Genomic DNA, 18,776 nt, shown 5'->3' on the forward strand with positions numbered 1-18,776 from the left:
GAGAGAGGAATCCTATAAAAAATATAGGATAAAGGAAAAGAAAAAAAAGAAAGAGATAAGTTAGGAAGGAGCGTGAGTAGGGACAGTAATGGAAACAGCTTTAGAGCGGTTGTAAATAACAATGTATCGCGGCGGGTATGTAAAGAAGAAAGATGGATGATGTGTGGATGGATGTGTGTTTTAAGTAAGAATTGTAAACCAAGTCCTTTCTTGGCGTATAGTTGAAATAAAGACGTATATTTTATATTTTTTTTAATACACCTGTGGTAGAGGCAAGGAAAATGATATTAATTACTTAGTTGTATCTCGTAGACATTGTATTTTTTTCGAAATAGTGAGAATTCATATGTCTTAGACTTAGGGTATCTATAAGAAGTGATCATATCAATAGGTACGTAGGTATTTGTAAGTTGAATAATAACTTTTGATTTTTATCTAGAGTTCAAATGGCACGTTGATAACAGCTTCTACTAAAATGATCAAATTACATGAGTATGATATCATTGGATTGGCTGTTCAAATACTGATCCAAATAATGAGACATAGTATATTTATAAAGTTTGCATCATGAGAATAAGATCCCTTCTAGGGATCCCTCTCTCTTCAGGAGAGTAAGACGTTTTCAGAGCATCATGAGAGTAAGACATCTTCAGAGCAGAAAATCAATGGTCCTTATATTAGAAATTTAATATTTATCATTAAATCTTTATTCATTGAATTTTTTTAGCTATCATCCATTCTTAATGATTGCAAAGAATAAAATTGATATAATTTTCCTGCTGTTTAAGGATAACTTCAATCAAACTCCGACTAATAATTTAATCAGGCATTATACCTTATCAGACAATATCTGCTGTATTTCATAACATAGAATTATTAAGTGTTGTCTGACACATGAAAAAGCAATGCAATTAATCCCTATTTTATCCATTTACGCAAAAAAATAACAGATATTTAGATTCAGCAATCACGTATGTGATAATATTCCAGAATATTATTACTCTTAATTTTTCGAGAATACTATTCGTCATAGCGTGAGATGTAACACGATATATTTATCAAGACTGCAATGGCATATCAGTTTCGCGTTCACGTTTTGATGATACATTATTATTACACTGCAACTGTGTCGAGCCGCTCTATATATATGTAATTCACCGGCACGGTCTCTTCGGCTATCACTTTTCTAAACAGAGATAACAGCGGGCCACCTGCATCTTTCGTCATTTTATTCCGCGAAGTCTTGGTCTATTATTTCATCTACCGTTGCTAAGGGCTCGTCATCCCTGGCGTGTTCTTTGTCTCATGCGAGTATAAAAACTCACGGAACTTACGGCGCGTTGTCATTTGCCATTAGTTTGTCAAGAGTGAATCTGTTCATCGTCGATTGCTCGGTAATAATCAGTTCGGGCGCGGGTAGTTTGACACGGCGAGCGAGAGAGTGTCGACAGCGTGATTTAATTCATTCAGGCCCAGAGTTTTACAAGTGTCGGTTAACTTTTAACCTTTAGGGCCAGTTTCACAAGTGTCGGTTAACTTTTAATCTTAGATTAACTCACTCTTCGTCTTTTTCTAAGGGGGACGTTAGAAGGAAACGAAGAGTAAGTTAATCTAAGATTAAAAGTTAACCGACACTTGTGAAACTGGGCCTTAGAGATTAACTCACTCTTCGTCTTTTTCTAACATCCCCCTTAGAAAGAGATGAAGAGTGAAGTTAATCTAAGGTTAAAAGTTAACCTTAACCGACACTTGTGAAACTGTGATGGGCCCTTAAGACGCCCGCGTTTTCAGTTTCGGTTAAAGTTCAGATGTGTTTCTAAATTAATTGCGTCGCTCTTTAATTCTGTTATTATTTTTCATTGTTCAAATAAAATTGTGTTACTTCAATGTTTCGGTGTTAGAGTGGTCTCTCATCCACCCTCTCCCTTCCCACTCGCACGCGCGAGTTAACGCTTTAATTGCTCTTACATTTAAATCCAACGATAAACTAAAGGCAAGAATATGATTCATATTAAAGAATCACTTATCACATAAAGCGCTTACCCAGCTGCTTTTTCTGCTGAACGCGTAACTATAACGTATTGTTATAGGATACGATGATACATCATATTTCACGTGTGTGATTTATTTCATCCATAGTATAATATTTAAGCATGAAAATCATGCTATCGAACGAGAGTCACATCTGTAACATAGCGAATGATTATTTTATCTAATTTATAGCTCTGTTATCGGTTTCATATTTTCTGCAACGAGATATTCGGCCGAAAATGTAGACTATATAGTGGGATAATGGTAACGTTTCTCGCCCAGCTCGTCCTTGGCCCCGACCCCGACCCTTTCACGCGCACGCGGCGTCTTTGATCTCAGTGCGGTAGATTTAGTTCGAGAAAAAAATAGAGATTGTGCGGGGCCCCAAATAAAAATTTCTTCCAAGAGTATATATCTGAGAACTTTTATTTTTCTCTTCTGCGTTCGCAACAATTAATCTACTAATAGCGATATTTATTGCCTCGCTTTACTCGTTTGACTCATTCTCGACATTCTCAGCCGCTCGATCGTCGAGATTCGCTAAGAATTTCGCGCCGTGGTGTTCCGCGTGCGTGCTACGGTACGTCACCCGCGTCACCGTACGGGCTGCGCATGCGCGAGAGACCGGACCATTCAGCTGGAACGACAGGACGCCGTGGCTCGTGGCTGTAACCGCTATACGCCGTTTTGATACATGTAAACAAAGGCGGTCAGTGAAAGTTGTGCCTGCTAAAAGTGAAATTTTTCATTCGAATACTGTGTCGCGCGTCGCGAGAACACCTGACGGTGCCCTTCCCATCTTCGTCGAGTCTCCGTGATGGGGGACGAGAGAACGCGCACGAGACATGCCGTATGCCGTGCCGTTGCGAATCTGCGCCTGCGAGGTTATTAACATGAGCTTGTGAGTGCTGCGTGCGAAAAAAATTTAGGAAAAAAAAAACGAGGGAAAATCAGCTCTCCTTGCATCCGAATCTCTCGCAGAGATGGATATCGCTCTGGAGCGAGTGCACGATTGGGACAACACCCGCATCGTCCTTGAGCGCAATCGATCTGTAAGTAACCCTCCTTATTTACGTTGAACAGCTAAACTTCGATTAACTTGACTGACGATTAATCAGATAGTTGCGCGCTTCCTTATCACGGATGCACTTAATCTCTTGTTGTACGCGCGAAAAGTGAGATTACGACCGACATAATTTGTGATTGGAAATCTTGTAAGTGATGCTTGACATTGTTGAGTTAATCGCCGGTTTTGTTATCGGAGTTATCTGTGATTCTAAGCCAATGCAACCAGATAAGAGAACGGTTTTAGGACTTAACGTTGAAGTAATTGTTAAAATTACTGTTATCGCGATGCAATGTGTATTTTATGTTAACCCTCAAAAGACTCCGTGCTTTTTGGCACCTTAGAAGTACTCCGTCGGGTCCTTTTTGCCTTTCGACTTGTAAATAATATTAAATATCATTCAAAAAATTCCTCAAAATTCATGGACATTCTTTGAACTTTCCGCTTTTAAGCTGTGATCTTGGTTTCTAAAAATTTTTTTTCTTTAATAGTTTTTTTTTTTAGTTATTAGCATAAAGAAATTGAAAAAGTGATTTTTTTTAAAAATTCATAATAAATATAAAAATGAGTTTCAGGCTCAAAAAAATATAAAAAAAGATATTCAGGATCGTATTTTTCGGGTGGACGAAAACGACCCGACGGAGTCCTTTGAGGGTTAACTCTTGTTATCCAATTTCTTTTAACTTGAAACTTTTCTATTCAGAAAGTATATAGAGGTTTTATCGAAAATGCTTTCAGACAGTAATTGATTCCTAAGGGAATTTTTTCCTTCTATATAAGCTACATTTATTTTCCATAATCTTGGAAAATAAAAGTAGGATGATGGCTGTGTTCGGGGAGCGCACTATTGTATCATTCTATCTTTATCGCTCATCAGGTGTAAAACGAAGATAAAATAAGCAAATAACACTAATAGCACGCTCCCCGAATGCAGCTGATATCGCAACATGAAGTAATATATAAATAACAGAGAAATAATATAAAAGAAATTTATTCTGGATACGTAGAGCAACACATTATGTTGGTAGCTTATCTGTTTGCTACATATTTATTAATTTATTAAGATAGGGAATTAGATACAAATACTACTGAAACTTGCTATTACATTTGAAATATAAAAGATTTTTCTTAAATAAGCTTGATAATTTTCTCATATTGTGTGTATATATATATATGCTACATTTAAATTCTGTTTTTTTTTTTCCCAGTACACCTGTGGTAGAGGCAAGGAAAATGATATTATCTGCCCTAATGTGGCTGTATCTCGTAGACATTGTATTTTTTTTCGAGATAGTGAGAATTCATACGTTTCAGACTTAAAGGTATGTATAAGAAGTAGCCATATTAATACTGACACTTATAAATTGCATTATAATAATTTCTGATTTTTATTTAGAGTTCAAATGGGACCTATGTCAATGGCAAGATAAGAGCTTCTTCTAATATGATCAAATTACATGAGAATGATATCATTGGATTAGGCTGCCCAAATACTAATCCAGACAATGAGACACAGTATATTTATAAAGTTTGCCTCATTAGGGTAAGATGTTTTCAGAGCGGTATCTAATGGTTCTTGTAGAATATTTGTCATTAAATCTTTATTCGTAAAATTTTTTTAGCCATCCATCCTTGATGAGGAAGAAGAAGAAGAGGAAACTACCTTTTCGACGACAATTTTAACTATTACTAATACATTACAAAGTAGTGAATCTTCTGCCTTTCCTGTAGATCATGCTTTGAGAAAAAGATGTATACCTAATTTAAATTGTGACATGACAGTGCCTAATAAAATATCAAAAATTACATATGATGATAAACATGACTCTAGTATTAGTCCTTCAAAAGGTAATTGCAATATTTTCCGAGCAATAGACGAGAGGAAAAGGTACTAAACTTGCACTATTCTAATAAATCTCGTGTTTTAATAATCCTTTTAATTTTTGTTGCAGGAATTAATTCTAATTTATCTCATCATAATCAGAATTCCCACAATAACAACAGTATTAATAATTTAGTAAAAACTAGACATAATACTATAGATATAAACGCAGAAGATGACATACAAATAATTCATACATCTCTAGCAAAAGACGTAGAGAAGAAGAACAGTGTGGATCATAATCATAAATCTGCAAAATGTTCAGATGTCAGAAATAAATCGGACTTTGATGAGAGAATGAATGTTTCTAGTATTGAGATTAAAAGTGACGGTGATGTTAATAACAGAGATAGAAGCAAAAGTTGTACAAGAAAAACATCGAATAGCATTGATAAACAAGATGATGCGTTACTGAAGAAGAACAGTGTGGATCATAATCATAAATCTGCAAAATGTTCAGATGTCAGGAATAAATCGGACTTTGATGAGAGAATGAATGTTTCTTGTATTGAGACTAACAGTGAGACTAACGGTGATGTTAATATCAGAGATAGAAGCAAAAGTTGTACAAGAAAAACATCGAATAGCATTGATAAACAAGATGATGCGTTACTCTTTACAGAGAATTTTGTACATACGGGTGACCAAATTATTAAATATGAAAATGAACTGCAAATAACGGACGATGAAGAAGCATGCAGGATAACTGTTGGGGGCGATAAAATCCACGACAAATCACCGATTAAATTGAAGAAAAAAAAACATGAGCAAAAAACGCGATTCTCTATTATCGATGTTGTTGATCTGAGTGACGATGAAGAAGGAATGTTTCCGTGGTCCCAGTTGTTCGATATCAAATACGAAGATAATACAGAGAATAAAATGGAGATTAAACAGGAATGTGCCAGCGATGATGACCTAAATACCGAGAAAATTGGCTTGTTAAATGTGGACGACGAGGTTATTATTTTAACAGACAACGAAGATGAGGATAATCCATGGTTGGAACGATTATCCAGAAGTCAGTTACTTAACGAGGATAAACCTGTTTCGTGTGATGCGATCGTAAAGGATGAGATCGATTTGGGAATTTGGGATGATGAAATTCTGAGTATGTTTGAACCGTCCGAGATACCGAGTACTTCCCACGTTCCTTGCAGTAAAGAAATATCTCATAAACCACGTGCAGGCGTCGATGTTACAACTAAAAACAAGAAGGATGATTATAATACTAATTTACCGACGACAGAAGTGAACGCAATGGATATAGACGAAGTTGGTCCTTCTAATGAACCTAGTTCGAAAGATGTTGATCAAAGCAAACAGATTGTTAACACTGATATTAATACTAATTTGCCGACGATAGAAATGAACGGGATGGATGTGGACGAAATCGGTCCTTTTAACGAGCCTAGTATGAAAGATATTGATAAAGGCGAACAGATTGTTGATATCAATATTAATGACAAAAGTAAACAGATTGTTGATATCAATATTAATGACAAAAGCAAACAGGTTGGTGATATCAATATCGATAACATAAGCAAACAAGTTGTTGATATCAATATTAATGATAAAAATAAACAGAAAACAGATGTGAAACAAAATATAGAGCGAAATAAGCAAACAATAGAAAACCTGAAACAAAAATTGATTGCAAATCGAGAAAACTCATCGAGAAAACTGATTCCAGTAATAGAACCATTAAATTTACCTCCAAGAAGAAGACATACTGATCGTAGCAAAAACAAAGTAACAAAAGAACATGAAACTTCACACTCGAGATCAACAACAAAAGAAAAGACGATGTCGAAATTAAAAGAAACACTTAACGATAATTTCTATAGTAAGGAACAAAAGTGCCAAAAAGAGAGATCTAAATCAACAGCTGACAGTCACTCGCCAAGTGAAACAAAATCTGGGCCATCAATTTCTAAGGACGAAAAAAGGAAAATAATCGAGGACAGAAAAATAAAATTGAAGAAGATTGCGGAAAAGGAGAAGCTGGTCGCCGAAAACGATGAAGGTAGTAGTCGTAGGATTGCTAAACCGAGAGCTAAAATATCTTTGAAAAATCGTGGCGACTTTCTCATCGCTGAGCAAGAACCGCGAGTATCTAAATCGCTTCCAAATAAATCCACAAAATTGCCAAAATCGAGTGACGATCAATTTAAGAAGCGATCAACGAATAAAACTGATGTTGTAAAAGAATCCGCGACTTCCGACAAGAAAACACAGAAATCGCATCAGAAAACAGACGTCTCCAAGGATACAGTCAACAATATTGCTACATCATTGCAACAATCATTACATTTAGATAATATGAGCACTGCATCTGAGGAGAACACACTGGCGATCAATGACAATAAAAAGAAACGTCGCAGTAGCAGCAGGAGTAGCTCGAAAAGAAACAGCGGGAATGCTGATTCCACTGCCAAAATGTCAGAATCGCGAGATCGGTTGACCCACCGCGGTTCCGCGGTTCAAAAAGAAATTGTTTCACCGAGCAATTTGAAATCGAAGCTCGTGAAATCGAGCACGAAATCGACGAAAAAGAAGAGAGTGTCCTTTTCTGATAAATTCGAAATAAAGGTGTACGAAATCGATCGTCGCAATACTTTAAAAAAATTGGAAGGGAAAGATGCGCCTATACCCGTGAATAAATTAACAAGGGCATCCAAGGGCACCTATGCGGATTGGACCCCGAAACTGGAGGAGTTCCTACTGCACATTTTTAAGTGGAATCCCGTGTGGCTCGAAGAGCAGCGCTATTTGAAGTGCGAACCGCCAATAGTGCCGGAGAATGAACTTCATACTATGAAATTGTTCTACGATTCCTATAAACAGTATTACGAAGTCGCGATGCCTCTCCTGTTACTCGAGATGTGGTGCGTCATGACCAAGGAATTCGAAACGATCCAGAAGAATAGGCAACGTCCCACTATGATGTGTTCCATAGTCGAAAATTCTATTACGCGTACGCCGATACCGTCGACCAATTTATTCCTGACGACACTGATGCTCGAGGTGCTGATCAATAAAGACGATCTGAATAAACAAACTCATCCTATTTACGGAGATCTAGTGTATCTTGAGTATGTCACGAATGTACACGATAAGCAAATCTTTCACAAGATATACGGATACGTCACCAACATGCAACACGTGATTATCACAGACTTCACTCATTATAATAGGGATTTAAGGAAACATGTTAAAAATCCGTATGCTGTGATAACATACACCTTGCTAACGCGGCCTCTCGAACACAGTATCCCTGTAAATAGGGTGCAAAGAGTCCGCACGGTCATGTATCTACGAGCGAATATCAGAATGGTGCAGGCATTGCAATACCTTCCTCACTCGCCCCTGTTGAAATTGATTGTCAGTCCAAAAGTCGAGAACTATCAATTGTCGCCGTTAAATGAACAGTACACATCTTCTTCGCTGGTCACAAAAGATGATTTGAATCCGAGGCAATTGGAGGCTGTATTTAAAGTGACGAACGTTGTGATAAAGAAAGAGGCTAAACTGTGCTTCATTCAGGGCCCCCCGGGGACGGGCAAGTCCAAAGTTATCGTTAATCTGGTGTCTCAAATACTATTCGGTCAGCAGCAAGACAAGAAATCTTTGAGAATCCTGATTTGCGCACCGTCCAACGCCGCTATCGATGAGATCGTGTTGAGACTTCTGAATGTCAGGTCTATTTTGAAACAAAAACGTTTCAATATGGTACGTATTGGTCGACCGGAGTCTATGCATCCAAAGGTTAAAAACATTTCCGTGACAGAACTGGCGAAACGATACCTCCAGCAAATGACCAAGACGTCGAAATCAATGTTGAATGGAGGCTCGGCTAACACCGAAGATATAGCGATTTTACAGGCGCGTATCAATTCGCTTAAAACTCAACTTGAGAGCATTGACAAAACGGAAGAAACGAAGAGGAATTCACTCATGAACAAACTATTTGAAACGTCGACGACATGCGAACTGCTGAAATCTGGTAAATCAGTAGAACAGCTCGATCCGAAGGATCGTGCCAAATACAAGCGTATGTCGGAAAACGTAATTATTACGGGTGCCAATGTAATTGCCTGTACGCTTTCGTCCTGTTACACTAATCAAATGGAGTCGATCTTCGGTGGTCACAAAGAAAGGATATCCGTGTGCATCGTCGACGAGGCGACGCAGAGCTGCGAAGCAGAAACTCTGATACCGTTGATGTTGGGAGTGAATACGTTGGTCCTGGTGGGCGATCCGAATCAACTGCCCGCAACTATTCTAAGTCAGCGAGCGAAGAAGTTGGGACTAGATCAATCATTATTTTCGAGGATGCAGAAAGTCTTCGAGTCTCAACCGAACAGTCCAATTATAATGCTGGACACGCAATATCGCATGGATTATGCGATCTCGTATTGGCCGAATAGATACTTCTATGGTGGAAAATTGAAAAACGCCGCCGAATGTAAGATGAAGTTCCCATTTCATTCCTATAGAGTGTTGTATCATGATTTCATACAGAACGACGACAAGTTTTCCAACACCACCGAGGCGGAATTCGTGGCCAATATAATTTATACCATGTTAATGTTTGGCAAGTGGGAAACAACAACCGATACCATTTCTCTTGGAGTTCTCACGCCGTACAACAATCAAAGGGCTCTTGTGCTGAATAAAATAAACGAAAAGTAAAGTTTCATGCACGTATGTGCGATAACAATAGTTTGCATATGAAGCTATGAAGAAATTGTAAACTTATGATTCGTGTGGTTTTCAGGATATCTTCTGTACCGGGTAACTTAAGGAAGAAAATTAGCTTTGAAGTTAATACAGTCGACGGTTTCCAGGGTCAAGAGCGAGATGTTATAATAATGTCCTGCGTGAGAAGCAACGGTATTGGATTTTTGTCGGACAAGCAAAGACTCTGTGTAGCTCTCACTAGAGCTAAACACAGTCTGATATTGTGCGGAAACTTTAATACCTTCAAGGTAAGCGGAGGATAATCCTAAAGTTAAATTCTGAAAATTTCTTGTTATTCCTTGTATCTCCCCAGCTTAAATTGACCAGCAAATCTTTGTTTTGCAGAGGGATCAAATGTGGAAGGCGTTGTTAAATGATGCACGAGATCGTGGAATTTTATGCCATATCGATCCCAATGCGACACCTGCCATCATTAAACGATTTATCGTTAAATAAGGAATATTTTTTAAGTTTTTTTACGTACTTGGCATCAGGAGCATTTTTTTATAACTTTTGTACATTTTGTAAATACCTAGACTAAGCCTGATAGTTCAAATACATTGCTTCCAATGAAAAGTGTATCATGAAAGTGCCAAAGAATGTTGTATTTGATACTCTTTGGAGTAATACCTTAGAATCATAGTTATGAATAACTGCATTAATGTTGTGACTGTATGGTTGAAATGGAACTGAAATTTGTCACGTTTCTACATTTATATAGACAAAAATTGTTAATTGATATCTTAACTAACTATTATTATATAATTCTTAATTTTTAGTTACATTCATAACAATCGATAATATGTACAAAATGTCGCAAGTTTAACGAGCCAAATTTTTTTTATGAATTTGCAGCCTATTCCATCATTTGTTAGGCCTTGTCCACGATGCTAAAAATCGCTCCGAGATCTCGGACGGAGAAGGAATCAACCAATGGCATTGATCAATTATCCGAATTGTTTAAATGCGATTGGTAAATTCTTTCGAGATTTGGGATCTCGGTGCGATTTCTAGCATCTTGGACACAAGGCTTTTTACACGCGTTTTCAATATCAACTTCGTAAGTTTTCTATTTTAGAATTTAGCGACTAAAGTTAGAATTAATCTATCAAAGTGTTCATTTAATATATTGGTGTACTATTCCGTAAACAAAATGCCAACAATACGCAAGCACAGGTTTATCACCAGAGTCAAATATTGCGACAGATTGGCATCAACTGCGGCCGTATCAAGCTCATATTTTTTGCCAATATAGAGCCGATATAATCTGTCACTTTATAATCTTATAAATAGGATGTATTGCTCACGAAGAGGCCGGTTCCGTTTGGTTACTACCATCAGTCAGTCTAATTTTTTTCTAAATGCCTCTCTGAAGTTTAATATAAAAAACGTTAATTTTTATAACTTGAAAGCTCTGCGATGTTTCGTTAAAGATTAATCGAAGGACACGTGAGAAGGTTTATAGGATTTATTAGACTTTGTATGTGATTATATATGTGAAGCTGTTAAATAAACGACTCTGCGCATGTGCCTGGTGCCATAATACCCCTTCTTTCATTGTACCACGTGGTGGCTAGATAGTCAGCTGATGGAAGACGTTAGCTATCGAGGACCGGCATCAATCAACGTCTCTTCACTGCTCATTGTTCGTCTCATTTTGGACGTTGCTCTGTCTGATTACATCTGCGTTCAAGATTCTTCAATCGTCTCGTAATCATGGTTGTATTTCGAGGCATGACGGTGGACGAGTACAAGAGCAATTGCATGACGTTCCAGCTGCTATACGCGTTCCGTCGGACACCATTCGGCAAGTGTCTCGTCGCCGTGACCGACACCGACGGAGATGTGGCGTATCTGACGTTCGTTGACGACGACGACGACGAGACGAAAGCTATCGGAGATCTGAAGGCGAAGTGGCCGTTGACGAAGATATCGGAGGATATCGGAAACAAGACGGAGACTGTCGTCGTGAGAATCTTTCATCCCGACGGTTCCCAGCTTCGCTCGGTTCGCGTCCTCATGAAGGGCACGGAGTTCCAAATTAAAGTTTGGCGATCTTTGACGGAAATCCCCGGAGGGTCGGTCACCACGTACGAGGAAGTCGCCCGGATGACGGACTGCAAGGCCGCGATAGCGGTGGGAAGCGCAATTTCCAAGAATTACGTCGCCTACGTTGTGCCGTGCCACCGTGTGACAGCGAAGCGCGCAAATGCCCGTGGCACCAAGTATGCTTGGGGATTGGAACGGAAACATGCTATCCTGGAATACGAAAAGCAGGTCTCTGCCTAAATTAATGCTTCCAATAAATCTCTAGAGTATAACTTTAATCTTTAATGTAATAAAATGTTTGACATTTGTTCATAATTATTTTTATACACTAACAGATATTACAAATTTGATACTTATCATAACTATTATATTTTTGTATTCCTCTCTCAAGCTTTTTTTTTTATTTTTGCACTTATAATCTTTTACTATCTATGTCAAATTTATTAACGCTCGACTTCTGTCTGAATCTCGCTTTTGTGATTTATCGTTGTGTCACATTTTATTTTCTTTTATTCTCTCTGTGTTAAGTATTCCTAGAATGTAAGTAAACATTATAATATATTATATAAGCATTTATTCATCATAGGTGTTGGGTTAATTATTAAGTGCGTTTAAAGGTGATAAATGTTTATTTTTCTCACGTACATTGGATCTTGTAAAAGTACAAAATTCCCTTTGTTAGTATAATAAAATACAGTGATCACGCATCCTGGAGATGTCTCACTTGATTCGAAATATTTCTTTAAAATGTCAGTTATTGTCACTTATATTTATATATTTACATCATGTTTTCTCGTGGCTCGTCAGCTTGTTATAATCTTGTTAAATTGAGTACTTTCATCCGTAAATGCAGGTATAAATAACAATAGAAATTAAGTTCTTTATTATACACATTTTCATGGAAATTAATATTTTTACGTATAGCTTCTGATATCTCGAATTGTATTGCTCGAATACAACGATTTACGCTCGCTCCTAAAAGTTCCTGTAGTTTAGCCTTAAATATTATCCTAGACATCCGGATTTCGTAACGCACACCTCACACATATCTTATTATTGCTTATTTGGTTCTTTTATACAACTATACACCTTCAATCGGAATTACAAAGTAAATTTCTCCGCTATTAGTTACAGATATTAAACACAAATTAAATACCGAGAAACACATACTGAAGACGTAAAACCAAACTTTTAGCGATAAAAGATAAAATGTCAAGATCACTAATTATATAATTTTCTGTACAAATAGTTAAGTATAAGTGTAATATAAATATACATATATATAATTAATATTAGTATAGAATATTATAGTATTATATATATTGATGTATATATAATTAATATTAATATAATATAATATTATATATATATGTATATTTCGTTAAAATTTGCTTCACTATCAATATTATACACTAATAAATAATTGACGAGTTTACACATGTATATACACTTATTTCCACTTTTCGTATTAGTCTAAATGCGAGAACAAGTTAGAACCATAATACAGATATCAATTTCATATCAATTTTTTACATGATTGTGATAAATATTAAATTTTTGTGTGATATTAAATTTGATCTGTGTTAAACGATGCTGCAATTAAAAAGTAATTTTTTTTATAAAATTGTTTTTTTGTACAAGCTGGTTCTTTAATTAAAAACGTAATAACCCTATGTTATTACGTTTTCATAAAACGTTGTCTGAATATTAATATCTACTTTCACGTGGGAGAGTTTTCTCTTTGTTATATATAAACATGCTAAAATACATTTTATCTCTGTAAGCAGAAGCAACACTTTCGCTCACGTTACTATATTTTCTCAGCACTTTTACACAGAGTTTTATTTAATTTTTTATTTCCTTTTTCTATATTACTGATATGTGTTGTTCGCGAAAACATACTTCCCTTCGTATTGAATAAGAATGTACATCTGGTAGAATCATTTATCTCTAATGGAGGGGAAAGAAAACTAGAAATTGAACCATACATATTAAAATAGTAGCTTTGTGTCAGTCTTATACAACTGTATAATTTATGTCATCTTTCTACGTCAAGCTATTTTCTTTTATTATGGCGCGTTTCTGCTCTATGGACATTAAGAGACATTTTATTTATATTAGCATAGAAAAGATATTACCGTTTTGACTACTCTAAATAGCATAAGAGACGTCTGATAAATCTTGTTTGATTTAGAAAAAAAATTTGATATATTGTAAAATTTTATCTGTGCAGTGTTTAAAGTGTAAATTAAATTTACTATCACAAAATTATTAAAAAATTACGTTTTATATTTCTATGTCGCGTTTCGATATTCCCGTGATGTGTTCGTTTCGTAAAAAAATTATTTATTAATAAAATTCGTAAAAAAGTTTAACGCAGACAGCGGCTCTTTGGGTTGTTTTGTGAACAATCACAAAATGGGGAAATGTCTGTATCTTACAAGGCAGGGCCCAAACACGATTATTGCAATCTAACTTGTGGCCTATGTCATTCTATTGGAATCAGTTAAATAAATAGTAATAATTTGCAATAGGGATCAATCACAACTTCATCGTCGGCGAAGAGTTCACGGTATAATTACAGCTCTAAATACTTTATGTACCGCTACGTCTTAAATATTGATAAAAAATATCTGTCATAAAATTTTCTCTTTTTGTAAAAATCCCTGTGCGCGTTCATCAATGCTCGCACGATGGAGCAGATCAAAGTTTTTGACTTTATGTTTATTCTACGAAAAAAAGTAAAATCTCGCAAAACGCGGTGTGGGCGGAGTGATGCGCGAGATAAAAAATACGATATACACACATGTCCCTACAATATCATTTCACGTCGATCTTCGCAATAAATAACTGGCTTACTTACGTCTCGATTGTCTGTTAGACAAGGATAACAAAAATGCAGCAATGTGTACACTAAGGTATCATTCGTTAGCTAGCTCACTATTAAGTTTGTAAAACTGTTTCATTATTCGTGCGTGTACGAGGAAGCTGCTTTGAGAAACGCCATGATCACAGCGACGAGAAGCATAAAAGTCGTGGACGTTGTCGATCTGCAGCGAGCTGACGAAGAAACTGTATTTCCTGGTACTCGAGTATTTCCTGTGAAAAAGAGAGAATTATCTAATTCAGCCATTGTTTAATATTTAATTAATTTTAAGTTCGATAAATCATAAGGAAATAATTGCCGATAGGATACAATTATAATAATTAGCTAAAAGAATTATAGATTCATATAAAAAAATTATTCTAATTCTTGATTTGGGAAAATCATAAATTGGATAATAGATTATAAAATTCATTTAACTTCGTTTATTTATCTGATTATCTTACCCGATAGTCTTGATCGTGGGGTCGTAATCCTCATTACTGGATTGTGAGGAGTCGGTCTCATCGGAGTTGGCGCAGGACTCGGTGAATTCCCGTAACATTGTCCTTAAATAACATCGTCATAATGTAAAAGTGCAGAATAGTTCACGTTAGAAATATGAATGCATCAATAAGTGCGCCTCCTAAGAATGCTTTCGTAAGAGCGCTTACCCTTTTTGTAAAGACGCATCCCTTGCGTTTTAGGATCTATATTTCGTATGCAATGGTCGCCGGCTTCCTTGATATATATCTCCTCGTCGTTAACGATCAAGCCCACGAAGCACTCATTCGTAGCAGTGTCATTTCTCATAGTATAGGTATACATCACGCCTTTCTCTTCCCATTGTCCCAAGCATAGATATGTCCGTTCTAAAAATAGCGAATAAAAGCGTTTTGCAGAAAAATAAACATTTTATACAAATAATGATAACAATATGTAAGTAAACATATAAATTTTCTAATTAAATTCCTTGAAATATAATTTATTTAATTACTAAAATTTAGATCAAAATTGACTAAAAGTAGCCAAATTAAATAACATCGTAATCTTAAAAAAAAATGTAACTACGTCAAATTGCGTAATTATATTTTTCGAGCAATTTATAATTGCACTATTTTTTATTTTTTTTTTTAATAGTATTTTTTTTTCTATTTTCTTTTTATTTTTTTATAATTGTATGCATACCTTCGTACAGCTCCCCGGATTCGCAATCGCTCACTTTAAAATACATTATTTCGCGAGTGTTACAGTTGCTGCTCAATTCGGCACACATCCCCGACAGATCCGTTATCATTCCTATGTATCGGCCCGTAATTGGACAGGGCGACTCCACAACACGTTCGACACCTTAAATATGATTAAAATATCAAATAACTGGGTGCGTTTTAAAAGTAATTCATTATTAAGGATAGAGTCTTATCTAGAAAGATAAAACGCTTATGAAGATGCACGGACGACTTATGAAAGTGCTGTAAAGCATATATTTCAACTTACGTGCTTGAGTCATCCACACCGGTCTATCGACATTGGGATCGTCACACAATTCGTCCTGATAACCTGCTTTCAAGATCCTCCCTGCGTGTGATATTATTTCTATTATTGCGCGACTATACTGAAGAGCCGTAAAAACCGAAATGCAATAAAAATGGACAGAGATTAATGAAGAACAGGAAACAATAAAGATTTTTTATATATTCAAACTCAAGTTTCAGGTTATTATTATTATTTTGATTACTCTTTCTATTTATTTATAAATTTTACACTACTTCGATTTTATTTAACCAGACATTTTTATTCTTGAAGACTCTTTAAATATTAAATTAAGTTCTTGATGAAGCGTTAACAATAATAAAGTCGCTATGTAATGAAAAATTATACGGTATAGTTGATATAGGAATTACCTAACGTAAACTCCAGTACATTTTCGCTGCGCTGCCTCATCATTAAGCACACAAAACCAGCATGCTCACTGAAATTAAAAGTAAATGCTCATTTCACTTTCACTATCAAAAAAATAATATTTTAAGACACAAGAACGTTATATAAACTGTAGGAATAAGCTTATTTTTTTAGTCTTATATTTCTCAACTTTCTTTCAATAAAATGTATTCGTTATAAACTGCGCGATCAAATTAATTGCTCACCATTGATCTTTGGAGTACACGATATAACGGCCAGTCTCCTCGTTTGACTCCACCGTGATGAAGGTATAACTATTGTAGCCATTGATATCGGTGAAAGTCATAGTTCCATTAACTATCAGGGACTCCTCCCACACCCCCTGCGCCCACTTCGGGAATCTAACAATATTATTAGAAACATATCGATATTATTGCAAGTATTTTACAAATATTAATTAAAAAAAAAAAAAAAACATTTTTATCCAATAGCTGCAAGAATGAAATTGTCTGACGATAGATTAAAGATTAAACGATCGTAAAAATCAGCGTACTCACGTGGCAACATGAGTCTTGACGTATTCCGGTACTTTTTTCTGATTTAGACTCTTGCTTAGTATCAAAGTCTCGTATCCATTAGTTGAATTATCTAAATTCTGCGTGCAGCTCGAGTCACTGCTGAATGCCATGTAAGTTTTCCCTCTTTTGTTATCAGTATGATATAGCTGAAAATTGCGTTTTACTTATCACAAACTGTTATTAATAATGTTATATGTAAATGTGTGTATGATAGCAATTGAATTATTTCATTGGTGTTTTATGAGAGATTATTTATTACGTAACGCACCCCACATCTATATTGAGGCCTGCCATCATTGGCGTTGTTGTCCCAGAGCGCAAAATATTTAGAATCATTTGGTCCAGACCAACTGCCCAAACAATTGTACGTGAGATCTGCTGAAACGAGATTAATCATGCGTTCCAATAATCTCTAAGAAAGCTGCAGTTTCTTTATCGTCGTTTCGTTACAAATCAATTAATAACAATAGGTATATCAACTGTTTTATTAACTGATAATAGATAATTTAAATGAATACATATACATACTTATTCGCTCTATATAATTTATTAAATAATTGATCGCAGTTAATTTTACTGCTCAATTATTTAAAGATAAATTTCTTCAAAAATATAAATTGCTTCTCAAATATTTACTACGCTTGTTAACGTATATGTACTTTATTTCGTATTTGTTATATCAACGTTAATGCAATCACGAAAAAATTGGGGAAAGAAGACTCACCGTGCGCCTCGAAATTACATCGTTTGAATTTCAAATGTAAGACCGATCCATCCGGACAATTATTGAACTCGGAGGAGAACGTGTTGCACTCCAACGAGATCGCGGAATTATTGTTGATGGTGTATTTGAAGTGATAAAGACCGGTGATGGGGCAGTATTCATTCCGCATCGCTGAACCGTCGATTTCTTTCGTTCCTGTTGGCAGAAAAACCAAGAATAATTTATTCATTAGACCCTACGATTTTATATGTATTTTTTTAGATCTATATATTTTTCCATATATTCATTCATATTCGAGGATGGTTCAAATATAAACAGGAATGTAGTTCATTTTCCCAGTCTGTAATAAATCAATCTGTGTTGCCGTGCATGTTGTGACATGTTCAGACAGGCCTCACCTTGCAGGCCGTAACAATCCGCGTCTTCATCAGTGACGTCATCAGTGAGACGTTGTCACGATGACTGAACGAGCAGTGCTAAGTATAGTGTTGCGCAACGAATAATTATCAAATTTTCTCACGAACAAAAGGGTCAATCCTTCTAAACTTTTTACCAGACTTTAAACAATGAATGTCGGTCCAAGACAAGAATGTGCGATTGAGCAAAATTTTCATTTTAAGAAGGGAGAAATCGTGTGGAAAATGAACCTCACGCTCGGCGACCAAGAACTTCTGTAAATCCCGACAACATTGTTCTATCGTTCTGAAAGCTTCCAGACAACAAGTGTATTGCAGTCGAGGGGGATTATGAAAAGTAGTATGTAAAAAATTCCAATGATGTTGTACATAACACGATAAAAACAAATTGTCGTTTATATATATTTTTTCTTCAACACAGATATGTATATATGTATTAAATTTAATTATATATAAAATTTGAAATTAGAATACAACTTAAAGAGCTCAAGAAATATTTAATAAAATACAATCATTGCGCTG

At 35.8% G+C, this 18,776-nt stretch overlaps 3 protein-coding genes across 7 annotated transcripts in view; 2 read left to right on the forward strand and 1 right to left on the reverse strand.

Moving 5' to 3' along the window:
• The first annotated feature begins 1,814 nt into the window (after positions 1–1,814).
• On the forward strand, positions 1,815–11,247 carry LOC112463276. Of its 2 annotated transcripts, XM_025029575.1 has the most exons (7): positions 1,817–3,083; positions 4,306–4,419; positions 4,494–4,640; positions 4,720–4,945; positions 5,050–9,670; positions 9,760–9,970; positions 10,068–11,247. In XM_025029575.1, exons 1-7 carry the CDS (start codon positions 3,015–3,017, stop codon positions 10,176–10,178), a joined length of 5,499 nt encoding a protein of 1,832 aa, XP_024885343.1. In that variant the 5' UTR covers positions 1,817–3,014; the 3' UTR covers positions 10,179–11,247. The 2 variants fall into 2 exon arrangements, with proteins under 2 accessions (XP_024885344.1, XP_024885343.1); XM_025029576.1 differs by lacking the exon at positions 10,068–11,247 and having other exon boundaries at positions 1,815–3,083; positions 5,050–9,686; positions 9,760–9,842.
• Positions 11,248–11,309: 62 nt separating this feature from the next.
• Positions 11,310–18,776, forward strand: part of LOC112463278 (methylated-DNA--protein-cysteine methyltransferase) — a 52,328-nt gene continuing 44,861 nt past the window's right edge. The window contains exon 1 of one of the 2 annotated variants that reach the window (XM_025029581.1): positions 11,310–11,999. In XM_025029581.1, the coding sequence (XP_024885349.1) occupies positions 11,439–11,999 (561 nt within the window). In that variant the 5' untranslated portion in view covers positions 11,310–11,438. The remainder of the gene's footprint in view (positions 12,000–18,776) is intronic. The other variant, XM_025029582.1, reaches the window with a different exon arrangement.
• LOC112463277 overlaps positions 13,154–18,776 on the reverse strand; it is a 59,562-nt gene continuing 53,939 nt past the window's right edge. For 2 of the 3 annotated variants that reach the window (XM_025029577.1, XM_025029579.1), the window contains 10 exons: positions 17,839–18,033; positions 17,383–17,492; positions 17,094–17,260; positions 16,782–16,937; positions 16,539–16,606; positions 16,132–16,212; positions 15,823–15,984; positions 15,309–15,506; positions 15,102–15,203; positions 13,154–14,870 (listed from right to left, as the gene is read on the reverse strand). In XM_025029577.1, coding sequence (XP_024885345.1) covers positions 14,737–14,870; positions 15,102–15,203; positions 15,309–15,506; positions 15,823–15,984; positions 16,132–16,212; positions 16,539–16,606; positions 16,782–16,937; positions 17,094–17,260; positions 17,383–17,492; positions 17,839–18,033 — 1,373 coding nt within the window. In that variant the 3' untranslated portion in view covers positions 13,154–14,736. The remainder of the gene's footprint in view (positions 14,871–15,101; positions 15,204–15,308; positions 15,507–15,822; positions 15,985–16,131; positions 16,213–16,538; positions 16,607–16,781; positions 16,938–17,093; positions 17,261–17,382; positions 17,493–17,838; positions 18,034–18,776) is intronic. The other variant, XM_025029578.1, reaches the window with a different exon arrangement.

This window comes from Temnothorax curvispinosus, unplaced genomic scaffold, assembly GCF_003070985.1.
Source record: "Temnothorax curvispinosus isolate PA1 unplaced genomic scaffold, ASM307098v1 QBEX01013138.1, whole genome shotgun sequence".
In the NCBI taxonomy this organism is placed as follows: domain Eukaryota; kingdom Metazoa; phylum Arthropoda; class Insecta; order Hymenoptera; family Formicidae; genus Temnothorax; species Temnothorax curvispinosus.

Bases quoted from the DNA above. Each gene is read 5' to 3' on its own strand.
- LOC112463276 (XM_025029575.1), top strand. From the start codon at position 3,015: ATGGATATCGCTCTGGAGCGAGTGCACGATTGGGACAACACCCGCATC. The intron at 4,946-5,049 runs GTAATTGCAATA...TTTTTGTTGCAG, and splicing joins TAGTATTAGTCCTTCAAAAG to GAATTAATTCTAATTTATCT. The intron at 9,971-10,067 runs GTAAGCGGAGGA...TTTGTTTTGCAG, and splicing joins GAAACTTTAATACCTTCAAG to AGGGATCAAATGTGGAAGGC.